This window comes from Salminus brasiliensis, chromosome 13, assembly GCF_030463535.1.
Source record: "Salminus brasiliensis chromosome 13, fSalBra1.hap2, whole genome shotgun sequence".
NCBI lineage: Eukaryota > Metazoa > Chordata > Actinopteri > Characiformes > Bryconidae > Salminus > Salminus brasiliensis.
The window spans coordinates 31,498,760-31,517,947 of NC_132890.1; the positions used below are offsets into that span (position 1 = coordinate 31,498,760).

General features: G+C 41.1%; 1 protein-coding gene across 1 annotated transcript in view; it reads right to left on the reverse strand.

Moving 5' to 3' along the window:
- Positions 1–329: 329 nt before the first annotated feature.
- LOC140575498 (leucine-rich repeat-containing protein 49) overlaps positions 330–19,188 on the reverse strand; it is a 51,996-nt gene continuing 33,137 nt past the window's right edge. The window contains exons 14-18 of the mRNA XM_072695847.1: positions 9,264–9,498; positions 7,895–8,080; positions 7,217–7,326; positions 1,764–1,917; positions 330–1,415 (exon numbers count right to left, since the gene is read on the reverse strand). Coding sequence (XP_072551948.1) covers positions 1,200–1,415; positions 1,764–1,917; positions 7,217–7,326; positions 7,895–8,080; positions 9,264–9,498 — 901 coding nt within the window. The 3' untranslated portion in view covers positions 330–1,199. The remainder of the gene's footprint in view (positions 1,416–1,763; positions 1,918–7,216; positions 7,327–7,894; positions 8,081–9,263; positions 9,499–19,188) is intronic.

The following is a 19,188-nucleotide window of genomic DNA, read 5'->3' on the forward strand; positions in this document are numbered from 1 at the left end:
AGATGCATTGTGATCAAAGTGTAAACAGAATCCGGTCAAAGTGGAACCAAATACTATCCAGATAAAAATCCCATGTTAATGCCAGGTCTAAATGTCTCAGGCATCAGGCAGCACTTTAATAACCACTTTCTGAAAAGCAGCTTTAAAAATACTTTAAATGCTTCAGATATCTGGTTAGATTCACAACCACTGTGAACAAATCTGACTCTGATTTCTGAAAATAGGGAGAAACCCCCTTAAGAGCTGTTCCACCACTTTGACAGACTCCCATCAGCTGCTGGTGGCGATTTTGGAAATACACTAATGGTAAATCTTCAGAAAGTTCATCATAATTTTTTTTAATATTCCATAAAATACACAACAGAAAAATGTGCAAGAACAGTAAACGTCATTTGGATCTCATTCAGCGGCGTAAGGCTTAGAGAGAAGAAGGGAAGATGCTCAAACAGATAAAAATTAAAGCTGCTCCAGTCTTATGGGCGGACAGAATGAGAAGTGGACTGACGTTTTGTCCAGGGACTGACCTATGTAAGTACTTTTGTCCAGGAACTAACCTATGGTAGGATGTTTTGTTCAGAGACTGACCTATGCTAGAAAGATTGTCCAAGAACTGACCTATGACCTATGTTCGGAGCACCATTAGGAAGACCAGAACAACACACAACAGCCTGATTTACTACTAAGAGTACTGTTCCGGTACAGTTGAAGTGAATGGGTGAACAAACTTAAAAACATCACAGGCATCATTTCACATTCACATTCAGCCAGGTGCATCTATCCTTTTCTCAGGCAGAGAGGAGTTCTGTATAAGATATTTTCTCTCAGGTATCTCTCAGTCCTCTCTTCTCCGTCCATCTCTCAGCCATTAGCCAGGTAGAACACCTCCAGGATGAATCCAAATCCAGGCCATGTAACGGTGGCATTCAAATCTGCATGTTTGACCGACTGCAAACTAAAGTCTCCATAGGAGACTCTGAGTTTGAGAACGAGAGAGAGGAAGAGAAACGGAGAAAGGGAGAAAAGGCAGAACAGAAAAAAAACATGGGAATGCTGTTGTTGTTTTTCCCGGGTGGGGTAAGTGCAGAGTCGTCCTTTCATTTCCCTCCGCTCACTTTTGGTTCAGTCGTTCTCTCTCTTTCTAGCTCTCTCGGTGCCACCTCCTTCTCCACTCTGGCTCTCTCTCTTTTTCTCTCTCTCTCTCATTTGCCGTGGGTGAGCGTGTTTAGACAGGTCCGTCTGTAGGTCGGCGTGTCCCTCATATCCAGCACTGAGTCCCTCACCATCTCCACAAACACGGCAGGCCACAGCTTATGCAGGGCGTCCCCCTTCACGCTGGTGCTGGATGCTCGGTGCACCAGCCCTTTTAGGTACTGCTCCACCATCGGCCTACGCTCCAGCACCTCAACTCCACCTTCCTGATGGTCCACCAGTGCAGAGAGAACAAAGGAGAACAGGGAGAGTCACATTTAGTGCAGCACTTTACAAACGTGGTTCTGGAGCACCCTCATATTTTACACCATTGTACACTGTTTGTTAATTAGCCAATCAGCTGGATCAGGTGTAAGTAAAACAAGCACAGTATGTAGTATAATTGAAATTTAGGATCAAGGTTTTCAATGGTTTATAAACAAAAAAAGAAAAGTTTTGCTGTTTCCAGGAAGAAGAAGCCTTTTAATGAAAATGTCTTGAAGATGATGGAAAAGCAATCAGGTGTATCTAAACTTCTGACCGGTAGTGTAAGTCGAAGTGTGTTAGTGTATAACCTCAGGGCTTTCGGAGCTACAGTCTCTGCTGGGGTAGTTAAAGAGCGCCCGGCTCATGCTCTCTCCCAGCAGCTTCCCGTTTTCCTTCAGCTCCTCTGGGCTCAAACCAGCCCTGCGACCCCTCCCCTCCAGCAGGAACTGCAGCTGCCTCTTCCTACAGCAAGACAGAGGTTGAGTCAAAAGTTTGGACACATTAAAAACATTTTTTTCTTCTCATATTAGAGTGAAAATAGTGAACATATCAAGGCTATATAGTTTTACTTCAATAAGTAAATATTGACCTGCCAACTGTTTAGTACATTTTTTCACATATAGTACATCTACATTAGCCTTGCAACCTTAGTGTCTGCAGGACCTGGACAACTTTCATAATTAAAGAAAACATAAAACCATCTCTCTATCAGAAAATCCTGAAAAAAAATGTAAACGCATTAGTTTGTGACCTAAAGCTGGTTGGGTAATGCAGCAGGACAATGATCCGAGGTACACACACACACTCTTGAATGGTTCAACAGAAATAAAGAGTGGTCAAGTCCTGAATCCTATTGAGATGCTGTGGCTCGATAACCCTCCAATGTCGCTTTAAGAATTTGCAGAATTAAAACAATTCTGCAAAGATGAGTGGGCAAATATTCCTACATAGTGATGATAAAGACTTACTGTAAATTATTGCAAATGTCTGCAAATGTCTGATTGCAGCTGTTACAGCAAAGGGTGGCACAACCAGTTATTAGGTTTAGGAGGGACAATTACTTTTTCACAAGTTTTGAATTACTGTCAATAAATAAAACAATCATTTAAAAGCTGCATTGCATTTTTACTAATATTGTCTTATATTAAAATTAGTTAGATGATCTGAGAAACTGAAGAATTTGGGCATTTGTTTACAGTACTGATGACATAACATAAAGTGTCTGAAACAACAATCAAGTATTTTAGAGGTTTAAAGCAAAAGCATGACTATGACTATTCAGGCATGCAGTGTAAACAACATCCAGTGTAAAACTAAAGAAGCAAACATCAGACACCAAACATATTTTGGCCAACTACATTTGGGGCATAAGGGGAGAAGCTGTATACTTAGATTTTGTTACCAAACTACTTTTTAATCCAATCTTCAGTGCCTGTGTTAGCTCACTCAGTTGCTCTGAAGGTGCTTTTGCTGGAATACCTGGAAGCAGCTCAGGGAGAAACTATGTTTCATATGAAGAGTTCCCTACTGGAGCCTCAGCCAACGCAGCCTGGGGTGTTTAGGTAATTCTGAACCATTGGCTGATTCTCTTTCTCTTTCTTTTCCTTCTCTCTGTCTCTCTCACACACATCTATACAGTGCTGGAAGGGGTGAAAAATGGCAGCTGCTTTGAACAAGCACTGGCCTGCCATCACCAGGCCAAGTGCACACATTCACACACACACAACTTACTGGCAGGGCTATAAAAATATCTCAGGAACTCACACACATACACCTACACCCATACCCACACATACGCCCATGTATCCTTTTTGGCTGCCGCCAGCACCACATTGTCACATCCAGCCTATGAGGAGGAAACTCCAGGTTCTCAGAAACTGACCACAAGACCCCTCATACAATTAACAGCCATTAATCAACAGGTCGCTCTGACTCATGTCCAGTTCAAGGACACTGCACTGCTGTGAGTGGCCAGAGAGAGTTGAAGGATGAACGGGTGGAAAGTGGGAGTCAGCGATCTGGTGTGTTTCTCATGCTAGGAGTTTAACCCATTAATGTCCATATTTGAACATTTTTACATTACTGGTTTTTGTGTGAAAGCAGCATCTTGCAAGAATTGGCATTACTTGCTCCTGAGCTCCCCCTTCAGCCACTTTGTACTTTAAGCCATCTTTAAAGAACTTTTCTTGCATTTCTGGACAAGCTGAGAGATACATAACCATCACTGAAAGTGAAAGAAGCTTGTGGGCTGAGGCGGTAGAGTAATCCTACAGGATTTTACACAGTTATAATTGGGTTATGCAGCGTTACACAGTTCTCGCAAGAGTTTTCCTTCATGTTTCGCCAGTGTTACATAGTGCAGTTAGCAGCGCGCCAAGTCTGTAGGAGCAACAATAGAGATGCTATTCTGTCTATTACAGGTCAGTGGAGCATTACAATAATTTTGTAAGCTGTTATTTTAAGGTAAATGCTACATAATGCTGCTTTAAAGAATCAGTACATATCACTTATTTTATCATATTTTATCATATGTTTAGCCTCACCCACAGTGTTTCAGTCTGAGCTGCTTTTTCAATAAGACCCAATACAGGGCAGCCAATCAGAACAGAGGCCATACATACATCTGTCTTAAAGGCATAGTAAACAAACAAAGCCTATTTAAATCTAACAAATCGCTCTTCACTTCTTTCTTTTTTTGTATGAAAGGTCAGAGCTGAGCAAAGCAGAGAGCCACCAGGTAATTGACTAGTTGCTCATTTATTTTTTCCTTAAAGAAAACTGTGATTAAATTGGCTGATGACAGTACAGTTGTCACATCATGACCACAAACACTGGAAAATTAACCCAGAGGCGTGTGCTCGTCTCAGGACAACCGTTTCTCAGTGCTTGTCGCACTGCCTGCCTTATATTGGAAATAAACAGGGAATGTGTGACTTGCCATGTAAAAAACTTAAAGCTGAAAAATGATAAAACTATAACTTTACAATTAATAGAAATCTTTTAACTTTCAATAGAGGTCAATGTAAAACAAACAAAAAAAAGAATTTTCAGATGTTGCTCCATTTAAACCATCTACATTGTAGTAAACACAGCATTAGGGACTACAAGAGGGGGGTCACGTAAAAAACTAACTTAAAACCACACAAACCTACACAAACCGCAAGTGGACCTCAGGGAAAAATTATTGGCACTTTTCTTTTTATAATGATACATTAATCAATGTATGCATTCATACATGTAATACCATCTTCCTTTAGATGCAGATAACCATAAACGCATTAACATACAAAACCAAAACACAGCACACAGACCACAATCTCCAGGACTCCTAATTCATAGTGTGATGTGGCTTATCTCCCATAAAAGAGAAGATTTCTACACTCCACTTCTCTAATCCAGAGGTCTGAAACCCTTTTTTCTTTTTTAAATTATTTACACATAATCGATTATTCATGCAGCAGTTTGAATGATTTATGCACTGCAGAGGTATTGAGCAGTCACAGCTCTTCCTTCAAGACCTTTATGATTAGATGACAGGGTTTGGCTGCTGTGTTACTGTAGCAGCCATGGAGCAGTTAAGGGTTAAGGGCATCAATTAAGATTACGTTTGCAGTGATCAGGGGGAAAACACTGAAACACCCTCGCTGCCTAAGGTTGGGACACTGACCCCAGATACAGTCACATGATTGATATCTGAAGTTTGCTTCTTTAGTTTGTAAAAGGTGATGTTAGGTTGCTAAGAAACACTGGACTTGGATTGTCTCCAATCTTATCTCAGTAAATACAGGCCCAGAAATGTTTTTTAAATTGCTGAAGTGAATAAATGAGGATTTTGAGTGTGTACTTACAGAAAGGAGATTGGTGACTGTGTTTGTTAGCAGTGTTAGCCTAGCATCTCTTGTTGTAGCAATCTTCATCGGGGGTCAGTAATCAATTCTTTTCATTTGATTTGAGTTTCACCTTATTGAGTGTTTATATTTACCACAAGAGTAAACATGATATATTCCCATGAATCTATTTTCATCCTAAGCCGTTATGAATGATATATGTAAATGTAATTGTTGATTGGCTGCCCTGCATTGTGCTTTATACAAACAGCATTATGGAACTGAAATGTGTAGAACATACTGTTAAGCCCAGACTGAAATTCTTAGATGACATATATATATATATATATATATATATATATATATATATATATATATATATACACACATTTTGGATGTGTGGATTATTTGTAAAGCTTATGATGATCCACTGTGATGCTTCTCAAAAGTCAAAGTGTCCCCCTCTCCAATAACCAAAATATAAATATACATGTGCAGTAGTGTTCATGTTAGTGACATCCTCTTCTGCAGTCTTCTACAATGCTATCGTGTTTTTAATTGAGAGCTGAAGAACTCTGCAGAAGAGGATTCCGGAGCTGGGTCTCATGGATTTCATTATGTCTACGGGACACTGGTTTAAGTGAGACAGACTGTGAAGCTATAGGGTAATGAATGTAAGGTTAATCTGCTGCTGCAGTGCCGGCTAGGGCATGGCCTTCACAAAGCCAAAAGCAACTCTGCTCAAGGAAGGCTGAGCGGCTGACAGATGGAGTGATTTTGGCTGGGCTGAGGAATGTCTGATAATGCCAGAAAGGTACCACCCTGCCCCACAGATGGAATGCCCTGTACAGGGAACATATACAGTGAATAGATGCCAATATACAGGCATGCAAACACACATACACAAACTGTTACAAGTAGACACTCAAAGCATGCTGTAGTAATTCTCTGCTGCACAATCCAAAACAGAATTACAAGCATATACAGAGCATATGTCTCTATAAATAAACAAACAAAACTGAAGCAATGAATAGAATAGTGATTCAGAAGTAATAAACAGGAATACAGTGTTGTTGAGAGGATACATTTTGGACACCCCCACATTTATTACTACTTAAAATGCCTACAATTAGAATCAGGTGCAGCACATCAGATGCAGATGATTAGAATGGGCTTAGAGAGGATTTTGGAGGAGCCTGTCTTATTTAAACCTCAGACATTTAGTTTGGTTTGCTCTTGATTGTTGAAGTGAGTATCACCATGGCCAGTTCCAAAGAGTCCTTCAGAAAGAAGGTTGTAGATGGTTGTAGAGTCTGGCAAGGGATTTAAAAAGATCTCAGAACAATGTCAACATTTACATCTCTATAAATCAGCTATTCCACTGTCCAGAAGATAATTTACAAGTGAAACACTCGCCAACATGACCATGACCCAGGCACGTTTCGCCTAAGAGCAGACCACAAGAAAAAGTCTCCAACAATCCTAAAATGTCATCACAGGACCTACAGGTAGCTCTCGCCACAGTTCATGTAAAACTGCACTTCTACATGCATTAATTACATCATATTTTTTAAAGACACTCCTTCAGTTTTGAATGATTGGTTTAGTTATATTATCTCTATCTCTCAAACTGTTTAACTGAAGATCAAATGTCCATATGTTTAAATATGTTAAAAAAGGTTTCCAAGAAGTGTCCTCATTTTTTCACATGGCTGTATATGCAGCTTGACTACAGCTTTCACAGACAGCCTACAGCTCTCACATTACATGGCACTTTGGCCATTAAACTGCTGCTCGTGTTTCTTGGTAAGATTAAAAGCAAACTGATTCAATTTAAACACACCGAAGAGTGGCAGGTTGTCTGTCTGGCGCACACACACACACACACACACACACACACACACATACACACATACACATACACTGTCACATACCTAGATTCCTCCAGTAGCAGCAACAGACGACAGCGTGGGGTTTCTGTGGAAGCAACGTGACCAAGAGTTCCAAAGAGGCGCTCCGACGCCATGACATCATTCATGGTCACCTGACGCGTACAAAGAAAGGCACATTTTCCAGACTTGACTTTATTGAGAAGGATTTTGGAGCTCAATAATACAAAATTATATATCACGATCATAATACAGGAAGCTAACAAAGTCCTGCACCTAACAACTGGGGTTACACTTCCCTTGTACTCACAAGCACTCTGCTCTTCCCCACCTCAGCCATTCTTATCTATACCACTGTCTAGATCTTTTAGCTACCTCAGACAATTCCTTCATGGCTGCCCCAGACATGCGGCCTCTGAATATGAATTTAACCAGTAAAGACGTGACAGGCTTTGCTACAACCTCCCCCCCTAACACTTATCTCTACTAGTCTTGTATATGCTCTCTCACCTCAGCCACCAGATCTGCATGCATACCTTAACCTTTTCCTTTTGTAAGCCTCATCAACCTCATCTTCAAATAGAATATATATATATATAGTAGACTAATATGACCATTTTCAGATTTTCAGTATATAGTACACCTGGCAATTTTGTCTAGCATCACACCACCCAGAGAGAGCCATTGACTCAACACAGATAACCCAAACATTGCGACGTGTACCTCTGTGCCGTTGATCCTCTGCAGGCTGAGGTGGTTGAGCCTGTAGATAAGGAAAGCTCGCCATAGTGTCAGGCTGACTACTGGGTTCCCGTCTGGGTGGATGGTGACCTGTTCCAGCCGTCGGACTTGCGCTAGGGCGGCTAACTGCAGCAGCCGTGTTATATTAGTTTCCATGAAGATCAGGTGCTGAGAAGAGAAGAGGAAAGCGATCAAAACTCATTTCAACTAAACAAAGACTCAATTTACATTCCAGGGCTGTATTCATAAAGAATTTCAAACTCATGCTCAGGTTTCTTGATAATCTTGGGCACATAAACAGAAACTGAGAGTTTCGTTCCAACTTTGCAAACACCTTTCTGAACATCAGTCTTGGTGGGCCTTGGAATTTTTTTTAGAGGATAATGACAGATTTCCCCTGTTTTAATAGGCCTTATGTAACAGGCCTCATAAAATGACAGATTTCCTCAGGTTTCACAGGCCTTAAATAGACTGAAATTAAAAGATAATACTCTGTCCATTGTGACAGCCTTAGAAATCCTTCTCTACATCCACTGCTAGGCCGCTTAGGCAGCTTGAGTAGAATGTAATCCTAACTGGATAAATGAAAGTAATATATTAATGTATGAACATATGGATGACAACAGCATCAAACAAACTACTTTAGTAGTGATATATCAAGCCAATAAAGAATTATTAGCTGAGGTTTAATGTCAGAGTATACATTGCCTTAGCTTAGTGCCAGCAGTGGTAACACCAGGGATAGGTAGTTACATGTAGAATATAATGACTTTATTGAATCAGGAAAAAAAAAAGAAGGCTTTTATGCACCATCAGAAATTCATTCATCAAACATTTTCAGAGAACCAGTACATTCATTCGAACATATGTGTAACTGATGATATTTTGCAGACCCAACGCATAGAAAATATGACCTTTTTTCAATATCTCCAGCTCCATTTTTCACCAGTCTCTTTTGCCTGTGTGAATGGCATAGCAACAGCCCAGCTTATGAGCCAGTTGTGTCCCAGCCACTAAAACTTTAGTTACCAACATTAGTTTGTGCCAAAAGCAGCTCAAACTCAGCTTGTCTACGGCTGTGTGTGTGTGAAAACTCAAAGTTTCAGCTCCAGGAATAGGAAGAGGATGAAAGCCTCTCCAAAATAGAAAGTTGCCTGCCCAGTGACACTGTCAAAACAACAGCTTTTTTATCTGTCACTTGACGAGATTTTGCTGTTATTTTGATATTTCTGGTTAAAAAACATGCTGTGTCCTGTGTATTTTTGTTTTGTCACTTTGTCATTTTGCTTCAGTAATCAGATCTTTACATTTTTAAAGTAATCCTCCCAACCTGGGTTAACTCTAGACTCACCGTAAGGTTGGGGAATTTGAGGCGGATGCGCGGCAGAGTGGGGACGATGCTGTCAAACTGAATGTAGCGGAAGGCGATGGTGGTGACAGCGCTGGCAGTCTGCACCCCCCAGCCCCTCTCCAGGGTCTCCAAGGCTCCAGGGCCAAACAGACGCACTGTCTCCCCATCCAGCTCGGCCACATGGCTCTCAGAAAGCGAAAGGCTCTGTACGCTAGCGCCCCCTGTCTCCTGGAGTCTGGAAACAGCATACAGAGAGCATCTGCAGTCACAATCTGAATTTCAAAAGTAAGTTTTCAGCTCTTCAATGTGACAGTCTGATGCTGATCAGCTACATGGCTAAAAGGCTAATGCGGCCTATAAGTAAGCACACAATCCCTTAATTAGCACACACTACTAAAAATAAAAGTGCTACAGAAGGTTCGTTAAGCGCTGACAGAGATGAGACTCTTTTGGCCCCATGCCTTTAAAAGAGATGGGAATGTGAAGAATCTTTCAAAGGTTTTAAAGAACCTTCACTTGACCTGAAGGTTCTTTACCAATTCAAAGGTTCTCTTACACAGTGGTTCGTCTATGGCATCTTTGTAGCACCTTCATTTTTAAGAATGCAGTATAAACTGCAAGCCTACATTGTCACACACTTGCTTCAAACTCTTTAATCTCAAAATAGACATTGTATCACACTGTTTTTAATAGGAATGGACAAAAGAATGTAGCATGGCAGAAGAACAGCTGTAGTGCTGTAGAACAGCTGTAGTATCTTGAAGCCTGAATGTGGTCCATACTTTCGTCTGTATTTTACACTCATTTATTTTTGGCACACATTTTTCACAAGACTAATTAGATGTATACAGCGTTAGACATTATCTGTAGCCTTATTAGCCTTGTAGCTCAGTGCGAAATGAATGCAACAAATCTTTATACACGTCTTAATAGACTGAGTAGTTTTAGGGCAAGAAAAAAATGAATGTATGTGCGTACATATCAATCCACAAACCACTTACTTATGATTATGGTATCTGCTAGAGGGAGTGGTCAAAGCTATGGCGTATTATCTTACATACATGGTGATACCCCTATATAGCTATAGCTAAAAAATACAGCTTTCTTTTAACCAATGAGGTCATACCAGCATCACAAGACATATCCAACCCTGTGTTAACAAGTATGTGTACGTGTCCTTACAATATCTGATTATTATTTACTAGGTGGCCCTTCTTGCTGGAAGTTCTTTAGGATCACTGTGACCTACTTTCAGAGTTTACAACATCGTTCTGCATTCTCTTGTGATTGTAACCATACTTCATTTTCTCTCTTTCTCATGTTATTGTGATTCTTGCAATCACTGTTTTAGTTTTGTGTGGGTTTGTTGTGCAGCTGTCTCTCAGAGTATCTGTTGTGCTGGACTTTGTGATTACTGGCCTTTCTTCTTTTCTTGTAACCGTATGCCTCCTTAATGAGGTTGTTATTATTAAAGGAAATGTGTTCTTAATTTACTAATGACTGGATGAATGCAAACGGCACTGCAAAGTGAAATCACCAGTCCAAATTTAACCCTGGTGGATTTAATCTAATTTGTGCAGAGTTTGCATGAGGCCACTTCATGCTGAGATGGCTCATCGTGCCCTGCGGGAATTAATTTCACAGAAATGATTTTTCTCTGTGGCTCTTAATTTGGAAATCTTTTTAGTATCCGGTTCTGAATTCATCCCGGTATCCCAACAGCGACCCTGGTGAGTACAGTAACAGTAACAGTCAGAGCACATTGCATCCTTGCACAGAGGCCACTGTGTCCCTACAGATGTAAACACACTAGGCAGTGTAACACTACTTACAGCGCTGAGTGCCTACATGGTGCACTGCCAAATCCCCTAGCTGCCTGATCCATTAGCGTAGATGCTAATCTGAGGACCCCGAACAATGCCCTGCGTTTGTTTACATGTGTTTCAATAGGATAGAGGCATTGAGTATGGTAGCTAAAACCCGACCCAAAGAACAGGGTAATCGGTCTGGATTAGGATAGAACAGACATCCGTCTCGCTGACTCTAAGGCCATTCTAAACGAGAGAGAGAGAGAGAGAGAGAGAGGGAGAGAGAGAGAGATACACACTGATGGTCTTTTGTCTGAAGCCTGGAAAGGATCCTTTAAAGCCATACTTTGGCAAAAATCTTATCTTATCTAAATGTTGTTAATCAGCCAAGATACTTTTTGTGTCTAAAAGTTCTGCTTTACTTTGGCAAATAAGCTATGAGGCTAATGCAGCTAACAAATACATTCAAGGCTAACAACTAATGGACACTTATGACCCAACGAATAGCTTTTGTAACATGAAGTGCAGCCCTGCTAACAAGGCCACAGGATAGGAATAACATCCTCCTAAGTTAGATCAGGTAGCTAAGTCCAAATGTTTGTGGACACCCCTTTTAATAAGTGCATTCATCTACTTTAATTTGCTTTCATGCTGACAACAATGTACTAATGCACACACACAGCTTGTCTAGTCCCTCTAGATAAGTATTGCCAGTAGAATAGGATTTTCTGAAACAGATAAACATGAACCTACTGGCACCATGGCTAATGCCAAACGTGGGCTAGAGGGGTATAAAGCTGACTGGCATTGAACTGTGGAGCAGCAGAACTGTGTTCTCTGGAATGACGGTGTTCCATCCAGAAAAATTGGGATGAGTTGGGGTGCTGATCATCCAACAACACTTGTCACTGAATGACAATTGAGATAGAGACAGCCTTTCCAGCTTTAACTAGCTGTGCTTTGTACAACCCGAACAAAGAGCACAAATGATCCAAGTTCTGTTGCATCTGCTCTCAGACAACCTCACTGGCAAGCATTGTGCTGAGTGATGAGGGAGAGGGAGGGCCATGCTATACACCCAGAGAGTAAGGTTAAATGTATAAAGATGGGCTATTTCTTCATTTCACATGACCATGACCTAGCTAAATAAGACATGATTACAAGTTCGAAGTCCGGGCCATGCTACTTTGCTATCAGCAATTGGCCAAACTCTCTCTGGGTGGGTTGATGACGCTTTCTCCTTTCATCACTGCCATCGTCTGCTGGCTGATGTGGTGGAGCTGGGGATCTGGCGCTTGACTGCACTGACTATCTAGTGATGCTGCATTGGTGGCAGTTACAAAAGAGGCAGTGGCTGACTTCCCATGTATCAGAGGGGGTAGGCAAGTTCTAGTGAGTGAGTATTGGCTCAGCTAAATTGGGGAGAAGATTTGGTAAAAATGATACTGAGCAGATATTCTTATCCAGAGCAAATTACTCATGTTGCTTGTAACTCTTCTTGGTTCTTATTGGACCAAATGAAACCACCCATGCACTAGGGTCTTCTGGATGTGGAGTGATGTCATTATCCGCTATGTTATTTATTTTAGTGAGTAATTAATTTGTGAAAGAATATTCAAAATGAATGAAAATGCTAGTGATTATGCATCCCAGATAGCATCTACATCATGACCCAGTTATGACACACTCGTTTTGGCCCGAAATTGAAATCCACTTACCAATACCATAACTAACCCTTAAGTACTTTAAGTGGGTTGTAACATTGGTCCAGACATGTCATTCATCTAGGAAGTGTCAGTGTGTGCATAAGAAATCAGTCACTAAGTATTGCATTACAATACAGTATGTATAGTAATTACTGGTTGTAATTCAATATTTTTTTTTTAATGTGTTTAATCTCTGTTTATTGAGACACATGGTATGAATAATGTAAAACCTACAACCTTCTGGATTTTAAATGACAAAAACAAAGACCTGTAATTCAATAATTAACCAGATGATAAATCATTTTTACATTGTACGTGCACGTCTAGTAGCAAACACCAGCACCATGCAGCTTCATACTTAAATATAACATTATACACTTGCATCAAGCCATGTCATGTTGTGTAATACACCTTACAGCTCTGAGTGGTGACATGGTGTACTGCCAAATCCTCTCCCTGCCTGATCCATTAGCGCAGATGCTAATCGGAAAACCTCCAACACAGCAGTGCATTTGTTTATATGTGTTTCAATAGAATAGACAAGCTAAGTACAGTGGCTAAAACCCAGCCCAAGAGCAGGGTTATGGGCCTGAAGCAGGATAGCAAAGGCATCCGTCTACTGTGGCCTAATTGGCTTCTGTTCCCGGCTGTTCCTGTCATTGGTAGTCCTGCTGATAACGAAGCCGTGAGAGTATGGGACTGGGGCAAGTCTCAGGAAGGCTCAGTATCCGGGCGGGGCTTCAGTGACCCGGGACCACCTGCGGCTCGCGACACCCGCATGGCAGCAGATCAGATATACGGCAACTGGCTTTTAACACTGAAAAAACACCCTAAATAAGCCTAATAAGCCTATTCACGTTTCACACGCTGGGGAGGCAGAAATCTATAGGGGTGACACGCAGGGGGTAACAGTAGAGGCACGCAGGAATTCCCGGAAAGAAGAGGGGGAATTTGTTCGCCGTTTGTTGCAGGAAAGAGATGAAGACGGGAATGGAGGGAGGTGTTACAAGGCAGTCATTGTGCTCAAGAACAAACCCAATCCTCTCCAGGTGACTACTTATTCACAAAGAGAGAGAGAGAGGTTAAGAGAGGGACAGAGAAAGGAGGAAAGAAAAAAGAGAGAAAGAGAAACAGAATGAGAGAAAGGGGATGCGAGAAAGACAGATAGGGATGCAAGAGAAAAATGACAGTAAAGATTTACAGAGAAATGCTAATGACTAAAACCCCACAGTGCTAAACTGACAAGCAGTGTAAAACCAGACCACGATCAAAGGAAGAGATGAGGTTTGTCTTACATAATTATTGTTATGCTTTTAAAAAAACATGTGCTATTTTATGTCAGATAATGTGAACGCTTAAATAAATTCATATTAATGCTTGTTTACAAACTGAAACTTTGAAGACTTGACTCACTCTTTGATTTAGTATTTGCCACAAACCTGTGAACTGTTGAACACAGTATAATTTATTCAATCTATAAATTAAGGATGTTCCTTCTCTGGACAGTAGACTTGATTTCAGAAGAAACAATGAATGAACAGTTGTCCCAATACTTTTGGAGTCTTTAAAGGTTGCAACTGGATGTCACTAATGCAAATGGCATGATGCTAATTGGTTGGGTTTTAGCCTCCATTATATGCTCCAGTGCAAAACTAAAGAATTAAATTTCACACACCAATTTTGTCTTATGTACTCTATTATATTTAGGAATGGGGGAATGTCTTAGGTCAAGCTATCTCTTTAAAAGTAAGTATATGTATACACTGATGAGCCAAAACATGATCACACACAGATTAAGTAAATAAAGCAGATAATTGGTTCTTGTAGTTGACGATGTAGAAGATGTTGGACGCGGGAGAAATCGCAGTCGTAAAGACCTGAATGATTTTGGTCAAATCTTTCAGGCCTGGTGACTGTGTCAGAGCATCTTAGAAATGGCAAGGCTTAGGGAATGTTGTTGGGATGTGGGCAGTGAGTACCTACCTAGAGTGGTCCGAAAAGGGATAAACCACAAACTGGCGACAATACCCAGTGCATTGCATCCTGCTGGGTTTAAGGCTCAGGATCAGTGAGAGTGCCCATGCTAACCCCTTTTCACCACTGTCCGCATCTATTGTTTTGGTGGTAGATGAAGGACCAAAAGCAGACTAGGTGGCAAATTAGGTGTCATAATGTTTTGGCTCATCAATGCAGGCTTTGTTCCACATCACTAAATTTATTTGTGATCACAAAAAATCTCAACGTGACGTGATTATTTCTGCCATGCCATAAAATAAAAATTGGTGGGCATGAACTTCCAATAACTGTATAACGACATAGCTTCACTAAAAAATTGGAAAAAATTTAGACATCAAATATGTATGGCTGACTGGCTACACCTATACACCTTCCCAAACAAGCCGTAAATGGAGTGCAGTGAAGCAGGCTATAAAGCAGGCTCCACAGACTATGAGAGAGAGAGAGAAAGAGAGAGAGAGAGAGATGGGAAGGCGACACTGATTCTCTTTCGTCTGGAGTCTGGAATGTGTAATTTAAGAGTAGAAGGACAGTAGACTTTCAATGGCCTCAGAAAGCGATGTCTCTCACATGCACGCAACGTTTCACTGGCATTTCAGGTAGCCCAACGCAGGCCTCAGATAGTATACTCACATACACTCAAACACACACACACACACACACATGCACACTGAGATGCTAAGAAAGCTGAGCCACGTGCACACGCTGCGTGACACCATGGGTGGTGTCTGAGGAGATGGTCCCGGATGGGGCTGCCAGGCGCCAGGCACTGAGACACAGCCCTAATCTCTTAGCCCACTGCTGCCAAACCAGCCAAACTCACACACACCAGTATGGGTGGAGTGCATCTGACAGCTACACCCAGATAAATTTGACAGAGGCTTCTACTGTGTCCTGGAAATGTCCCAGAAGCCAGTGCTGTACTTTGTCACGTATGCCTCACTGTAATCACACATGATGGATGAACGGCAGCCTTGAACTCCTGTCAATAAAACGAACGCCCCAAAAGGAAACAAAGAAAAGGTGATGGAGAAACAGAAAGCTGTGTCATGAGCCATTTCCATTTCCTGTTCAGTAGTGGAGAGTAAGGATAAGGCGGGGTACTTTCTATACTCTTTTAAAGTTTGTGGACAGTGTTTTAGACATATTTCTACAGATTCACCATGTTTTTCCATAGTAAGTGTGTTTGATTGCTGTCGATTACTAGGTCAGGTACATTAGTCTTGTAACTTCAGTGCAAAACTAAAAAAGCAGCAACCCTGTCTTAGGTGCTCAGCTAGATTTAGGGTAAAACGGTAAATTTGATTCCTGGCCACACTGATAAACAAAGCACAAACACAAACTCGTTAAAAAGATTGCACAATGTCTCAACAATGTTGATATGTGGTTAAAAGGTGAAAGAACATCTTTCTGAGGTTGTTGAAAAGACGTCCACTTTTTGGCTACATTTAGCCCAAAACACAACGTTACCCCTTAGCTATATGAGCAAACTCCAGCTTGTTCTGCCTTCTGTTGTTGCTTGCATTTTGGTATACATTCAGCGAGTATAGTGAGCCACATTTACTATAAAGTATAAATGCATTGTGGGATATTACAGTGCTGTTAAAATCACGTTTGGATTCTATTATACGATTCAGAAACCTCAGAAATTAGTGCCCAGAAATGTAAATAGGGAGCCATTCGGTCACAACCATAGTCATACACCATACAACTAGAACACTTTTCACATTTCAGTGATGTTATCCTAGCTTTGTTCAGACTATTAAAGTTAAATATGATATTTATAGGTTTTGGGTGAATACAGACATGAGCTCCTGCTGTATTGTGTTATGGAAAGAGGAGGGATTCTCCCCCAGAATTCTCTGCTGGCATTGAGATTAGACATGGAAAAAGCAACATAAATATTGCTTTGGGATCTCCTTAAAGGGCGAATCCATCAGAGCGGCTGGGATAGCAAATGAATAAATTGGGGGGGTTCTTGTGAGTTCACCCATGTGTGTCCCAGACCTTCTGAGATGAACCAGTGTAGCTCTGCATATATGCCGACAGGTCGTTTTTCATGTGCCTCGACAGTAGCAGACGCCTCAAATACGTTTGGATAGCGTTCCGTCTGCATATCTAATGTTGTCCCACATCACTGACACATCAGTCACAGTTAACCCTTTACTTCTCTAATCTTTCCCATCACTCAATTCGATTAAGTGCTTTCATCACTATACAGGGCAGTATGTTTCCCCAATGTACAAACAATGTAAACAGGGTGACGCTGGTCTGGGAAAATGAGGAACCACTTTTGAAGGCAGCTACAGCAAGCATGTGAGAACGGTATGGGCAGAGAGGCCCACAAGGGTAAACTTCATCAACATGTGGGGCTTCTGGCTTTGACTTTCCATACCGCTCAAATAGCTTAGACACTTAGATCACCACGCCTACTTCCCAACCACCCAAAAACAGAATTAAAATTTCACAATGAATTCCAACATTTCCACATGCATTTTCACACAGTATCTGGCAGTGTTTTAAAAATGTTGGGCCAAGGTTAGAGTTAATAAAGCTAGGGCCAGAAGGAAAGTCAAAAGGTCAAAGAGATGAAGAGAGTAAAACCAGCTTGGCTGCCTCACACCTAGTCAAATCATAAATCTCTTGCTTGAGGCCAAGAGATATCTTACATGACTTCAACTTTTGAGTCAGATTCAAGCCTCCAGACTGTACCGTGACTTCACTACAAGGCTGGCTGTACATGGTAAGATTTTAACAGTACTGTGCAAAAGTCAGAGACCACCATTCATTTATTAAGTTCTTCATGTTTTACAACAACATAAATGTGACGTTTCAACAATTTCTGACTTTTCAACAGAAGAAAAAAAAGAATAAATGCAGGGTGTGATGGGTTAATATTAGAGAATACGAACCAGTCTTGAGTACTGCATTTAATGTTGGTGCTGTTGATAGTATGCCGTTACAATTGAATATTAGTGGCAACAGAATGAATGCATTCATTGTTTTGTTTTTCTTGTCAGACACACCCTTCTACAAACCAATCAGTGCCGAGTGTAAGGAGACGCAGTCTATGTAGGTGATGATGAATAGACGTCGGTATATTTTATAGTTCTTTAGTACGCTCGATAATCAGATGTACACAATATAGCAAAAACACCCCTTGCTCTGGGCTTGCAGGCATGAAAACACCCTTACGCTCAAATCTAAATACTACCACTAACTGAAGTACTAAATGACTGGTTTGACTGGAAATGAGTTAAACAAAGGGTGGTTTCTGTTGTCTGCACAGTACTGAAGACTGCATGGAAGTTATGCTTCATGCAACTTGCAACCATGTAAGCGCAGCTGTTTCATGCAACATGTAGAGACTTCCAGAACGTAAGCATCAGCTGAGTCATGTGGCTGAGAACAAGTTGTACATAAACATGTGGGAGCTGGCACTGTGAAAAAGAACAACTCGATCCTCTCCAGGTGACTACCTATTCCCAGAGAGGACATCATACAAATAGAAAGAGAGAGAGAGAGAGAGAGAGAGAGAGAGAGAGAGAGAGAGAGTAAGAGAGTTAGAGAGAGAGAGAGAGAGAGATAGAGAGAGAGACAGTAAGAGAGTTAGAGAGTTAGAGAGAGAGAGAGTTAGAGAGAGAGAGAGAGAGAGAGAGAGAGAGAGAGAGTTTTTTAAATACAGAAAGATACTGTGTGGGTTTAGTAGAGTGATATGTGAAGTAACTGAAACATGCTTCATCCAACACCCTCTCTTTGAGAAGTGAGGGATGAGGAGCAGTGTATTAAGAGTAATGTGAGGGAGGAACACTCATAATGAATGGTTTTAATCTGAATTGCATGCTACAGGACTTCTCCTCCCCCACACACACATACACACATTAGTCTTGGTATATTAGTGAGGACCATTAGTCATTTTTGTATTATTGGAGCTGTGTAATGCTATAGCTACATCTGAACCCTAACCTTAACCCTACTAATCCTAATCCTAACCCCCCAATCTCAGTAACCAACACCTGAACCTAACCCAAACCTTCAACTTAGTAACATACACCTAACCCTATCCTAACATCAGTAATCTAAAGCTAAACCTAACCCTAACCTCAGTAACATATACCTATATCTAACCCTAATCTCAGTAACCTACACTTAAACCTACCCAAATATCAGTAACCTACACCTACCCTTAACCTCAGTAACCTACACCTAAACATAACCTTAATCTCAGTAACCTAAAGCTAAACCTAACCTAAGTGTCCATCAGCTAAACCTAACCCTAACTTTAGCCTACACCTAAAAATAATCTGAGTGACTGAGCCTTCTTTTAAGCCATTCTGTATTATAATGCTCTGAAATCTCTTTCAGCAAAGTCAAGCTCAGAGACCTGCCTGTGTG